Source organism: Cornus florida, unplaced genomic scaffold (assembly GCF_030987335.1).
Source record: "Cornus florida cultivar Cherokee Brave unplaced genomic scaffold, ASM3098733v1 CherokeeBrave_3.0.0_Hap2_Chr01, whole genome shotgun sequence".
NCBI classification, from domain to species: Eukaryota; Viridiplantae; Streptophyta; class Magnoliopsida; order Cornales; family Cornaceae; genus Cornus; species Cornus florida.
The window spans coordinates 90108465-90113980 of record NW_026775571.1 but is presented as its reverse complement, the minus strand read 5'-3'; the positions used below and the strand labels follow the sequence as shown (position 1 = coordinate 90113980).

General features: G+C 34.4%; 1 protein-coding gene across 1 annotated transcript; it reads left to right on the top strand.

Moving 5' to 3' along the window:
* The first annotated feature begins 4579 nt into the window (after positions 1–4579).
* Positions 4580–5308, top strand: LOC132277172 (uncharacterized). Its single transcript, XM_059778943.1, has one exon. The coding sequence runs from the start codon at positions 4580–4582 to the stop codon at positions 5306–5308; it is 729 nt and encodes a 242-aa protein (XP_059634926.1).
* The last annotated feature ends 208 nt before the right edge of the window (positions 5309–5516 follow it).

The following is a 5516-nucleotide window of genomic DNA, read 5'->3' as shown; positions in this document are numbered from 1 at the left end:
GAAGGAGCATAGCAGGTCAAGAGCCGACTCCCAGGGGCATGGAGCCGGCTCTCATAGTGTTTTAGTATGGTTCTCAGGGAAAAAGCCGTTTCCCTAATAGAGGGAGCGGCTCCCTCATGGACAGAGCCGGCTCCCACTTGGAGGGAGCCGGCTCCCAATAGAACAGAGCCGGCTCCCAATTAGGGGAGCCGACTCCCAACAGGGCAGAGCCTGCTCTCGTATTTTAAGAGCATGCTCTCATGCTGGGACTTCTAAGGAATGGCTATTTTTTATACTGTTGTTGGATTTTGGGGTTCCGGGGTTGTTTTGGATGATCATGGGGGTTTTAAATAACTATAATGGACTTGTTAAAATCCCTAAAAGCATAATCTATATTTTTATGCTAATATCTTGAACAATATGCAATTTTAATTAAATTAGCATATTGTTAATGGATGATTTATTTTACTTAATATTACTTTAGCAATGTAAATGGATATTGGATGACGTTAAGCTTATGTTGGAAGTATAATATAATCATGTGCTATTTTTGATTTTATTATGCTAAAGATTTAATTAGTATGAAATTCTAATTGAATTTGCATACTGATAATGGAGGATTTAATTGCTTAAATTTACCTTAGCAATTAGTATGGATGTTATATGATTCTAATCATAGACTAACAGTATAATACGATCATGCTATTGTCTGATTTTTATTATGCTTAATTCTAGAATTAATTGATGTGTTATTTTAATTATTTTATCAATTATTGGACTGTATGGATGTAATGCACTGGTATGGGACGATGGCATTCTAGGGATGGAATAACTAAAGAAGTTAAATCCTACCTATTCTGGTATAAGGGAATGGATTAACTACAATGTTAAATCATACTTATATTGATGTCAAGTCAACGGAACAGTTGGATGACATACTAGATGTTTATTTTATGTTCTGGATTAGAATAGATTATATATATATATATATATATATATATATAGTTATGAGCCATGATATGAGCTTGAGTCTCAGGATCATGGTTAGGGTGTGTATATTGCCTAGGATAGATAACCGGATATAGTAAACATCTGGGTGCCCTGGTAGCTCTAGGTACTCATGCCCACTTTATGTGCAATTTGCATGTTGCCTTTTATTCAGGTTGAGACAGACATATAGTCTAGTGAGCGTCCTATAGTGTGTGTGTATAAATATATATATATATATATATATATATATATATACGGACTACTAGTTATTGTTGGATTGACTAGGATGTATATGTGTATCAGATCTTTGCTTGGACTGTAGTAAAGTAGAACTTGTTTGTGAGCCTGACCCACCATTATTTTTTAGGTATTCGTTAGGAGTAGAGGTTGTTCGTGCTGAGTTGGGATCAGTCTACTTCATTCTTCCGATTCTACTTAGGAGATTCGTTTATTTTCAGCTTTCAGTTTGGATTTTCTAAGGGTCCACATAGTATGGATTCCCGAGTTGTATTATTTGGAGGATCAGTTGTATCAAAAGAGTTTATTAATTAATGAAAATTTATTCTGAGGATTTATTATTGGATTATCATTTTAGTTTCTTTTCAACATTTTATTTATTCTTATTTATCATACTTGTATTCTGTGTTCGATTATTGCCGATTTGTTTTTGATATCCTCGGGTAATCGGGCGTGAGCCTGGCCAACCCGCATTCAGAAATCTGGGGATATCACATTCTCAGACTTCTCTCCATCTCTCTTGAATCCAAGTTGGTCGAACCCATTGGTTAAGTGGTTCAAATCACTAGACCCAAAATCTATAGCAATGAACCATATTGCAATTGGTCCAAGCCAAATGGTTCAGACCAAACCCAATTCATTTTTTCTATAATATAAGTGCATTTTTAAGTTAGAGAGAGTATTACATAAACAAGGTTCGCCATAACCATGAGTTTGGAGTGCTCTAACAGTGGATGAAAATTGTTGTATCATGGGAGATAATCACCTTAGAGTCCATTAGCATCACGCAAACGAAGCGTAAATTGTCTTAAGGACATAGTATCCAATAGTGTTCAGTATGAAAGAAAAAAATTGGATGGAAGGGGGATAAAAATGGATGGATAAGACAAAGAAAAAAATTGGATGGAAGGGAGATAAAAATGGATGGATAAGACATCTCTACGGAAGAGATTGTGTATTTTTACTTTTTGTTCGGTTGGATAGAAGAGAAAAGAATAAGGTTATAATTTGCTATATTCGTTAAGAGATAAGGAAAGAGAAAGTTTTAATTATTTTTACCATTATATCCAATAATATTTATAATACTGTAATTTATAGAGAATAATACTGTAATTTAAAACTTGTATAATTTAGGATATTATTTAATTTAAAAATTCTATAATAGTCCCTTTATCTTCTGCCCATTTTTAGCCAGATGAAAATTTGTAAAGAATGAAGGATGGGTCATTTAGTAGGTGTGTTCAAAAAATATGGTAGAGCGAAAAACTGGACTGGGAGGTTTAGTCCAATTGTATAGTCGTTTGGTCCGGTCACAAGCCCAAAATTATGGAACCATAATTTTTCAGTCTGTTCCTAATTTAGGTCCTGCTGGACCGGCCCGGCCCTGACTAAACCGTTATTATATTATATAACTTATATTGTGGCAGAACCATTACTATGTTATATAACTTATATTATATGTATGTATGTGTATGTGTGTGTGTGTGTGTGTGTGTGTGTGTATCATACCCTAAACTTAAATCAGTAAATCCTAAAGTAAAATCTCACTTCTCACTTTCTCAGTTCTCAGCGGCGCGACACTACCCCAAATCCCCAATTTCAACTGAACCTGTAGAACCGTACCGAACCAAACCAGTCTTTTGTGGTTTGGTTTGTTTTGGTTCCATGGGCATTATGGTTAGGTCTGGTTTTAGAAATAGTAGAACCGTTATAAATTATTTGATCCTAAAAAACTCCAAAACCAGTCCACATTAGACCGTGTGCACCCCTATCATTTAGTGAACTATTCTCCTTTCTTTCCTTGTTTCATCTATACCAAACAAAGGAAGTTCATTCCTTTCTATTTTTTCTCCACACTTCTTCTTTCCTTCCTACCGAACATAGCATTAATTAGTTATTAATATTTCTTAGCATATTATTAATTATCTTATAACATATTATTTTAAGATTTGTTATATCTTAAATATAGGTGTTGGCAAATAATCTGTGAATTCGCAAATCCGATCTGATATGGTCTGTCTAGATCGGATTGGATTGCTACACCTACGGATCGGTGGCGGATTAAAAAAAAAATCGAATCTGTAGCTCACAAGTTAGGCAATTAAAAATCCGATTATATCCGTGAGTCCGATCCAATCCGATCCGTAAAATATATATCAATATATTTTTTTAAAGAATATATTAGCTAATTTAATTAGTTAAAGATAATTTAATGGACTCTAAAGATGTATTAGTTAATAATTATTTAAATATATGAATTAATATTAATAAATTAAAATTTTATCTATGGGGTATGGTTAAAAGATAAATAAATAATAAATAATATTAATTATAAAAATAATAATGGATAATTTAGATAAAACTCAATCCGCGGATCCAATACGATCCAATCCGTTATTAAACGGATCCGATCCGATTCGATCAGTAGGAGAATGGATCGGTGGCTAGTGTTTATTTTTTAATATATTTTTAATAATTACTTTTTTTCACACTTTAATTATATCAAACTATCACCAAATATGACGTGGATATTTCTTGTTCACGGTTGAATAAGACATCACTCTATAACTCTAGCTATAGTTATATTCAATCACAATGTAGTTTAATTAATTAGTTGGTGGCAAGGAAAGACCTAATTAAGGTCCTGTGGGGTCATTTGCCCCTACTGGATTTTTAGATAATTCTATTTCTACTGATATAATCTTGAGTAATTACATGAATCCCTCGTAACTTTATCTTTTGCCTTCATTGTGGTTTTTTTTTTTTTTCAATTAATTTAGTTGATTCTGTGACTCATGTATGTGCACATGAATAATAGTCGAAAACTCCATCATCTCTAACTATCCATCTTGACTAGTCCTTGCTCCATCATCTCTAAAGTATCCATCTTGAGAGCATTCGCACCAGCCTCTCCGAATTTTGGCTTTCTAAAAATGCCACATCAGCTTTTCCAAGAGCCATATCAGCAATTCCAAGAGCCACGTCAGCAGTTTTCGCTCTCCAAAAACATGCACTCCATCAAGTTATCTGAATTTTCGCTCTAAGAAAATAATAATAATAAAAAATTAAAATTATTATTATTATTTTTTTAACTTTTCCTAAACGGCTATATTTTTAAAAATTGAATTTTTAACCGCTATATTTGTAACAGCTATATTTTTAAAATTTGAATTTTTATCAGCAATATTTTTAAAATTTAAATTTTTAACGGCTATATTTGTAATGGCTATATTTTTAAAATTTGAATTTTAAATGGCTATATTTTCATCTTATATAATGAAACTCATTTGCTCATTTGAAAATTATCACTATAACAATCTCTCTCCATTGTAGCAAAATATCATCATCCATCTTTTTCAATTTCAAAATTCGAATGGCTTCGTCATCACAAGCTTTTCCTTTGGCAGACTCTAATTCTTCATCTTCTTCGTCATCCTCTTCGGAAGGTGATCCTTTTGGGGCGTTGATTCAACAGGATCAAGACGAATTCTATGAGATTATGAATTCAATGAGGCCAGAGATAGTCGAGCAAGTATTTCAAGTCCGTAAAAAGAAGCGGTACATTCATCGTGACCGAGAGGGAAGCCACTATCAGCTAATGAAAGACTACTTCAACGAGAATTGTACATATCCACCGGAGTACTGTCACAGGCAATTCAAGATGCTACGAGAAATTTTTCTTCGTATCCTTAATGATGTCAAAGCTTTTGATGACTACTTTGTCCAAAAAAAGGATGCAACTGGTCGTCTGGGGTTATCTTCTATACAGAAGATGACAACTGCTGTTCGTATACTCGCATATGGTTGTGCAGCCGATCACTATGATGAGTATATTAAAATCGGCGAGAGCACTGCCATTAAATGCTTGAAGGCATTTTTTAATACTATTGTTGCTTTGTATGCAGAGGAGTATATGCGCCCACCCAACGAAGCCGATATAACACGGTTGCTTGAAGAAGGGGAGCAGAGAGGTTTTCCGAGTATGCTTGGTTCTATCAACTGTATGCACTGGGAGTGGAAGAATTGCCCAGTGGAGTGGCAAGGCACACATAGGGGACGATCTGGTAAGAATACTCTCGTATTGGAAGCAGTTGCCTCATAAGATTTGTGGATCGGGCATGCATTCTTTGGAATGCCGGGTTCACACAATGATATAAATGTGTTTGATCATTCCTCGATATTCAACGGCATCATCAATGGCCAATTACCTCCGGTTAATTATGTAGTGAATAGACATCACTATAGAATGGGGTATTACCTGTCTGATGGTATATACCTTAAGTGGGCAACTTTGATGCAGACCATCCCGC

Bases quoted from the DNA above. Each gene is read 5' to 3' on its own strand.
- LOC132277172 (XM_059778943.1), top strand. From the start codon at position 4,580: ATGGCTTCGTCATCACAAGCTTTTCCTTTGGCAGACTCTAATTCTTCA.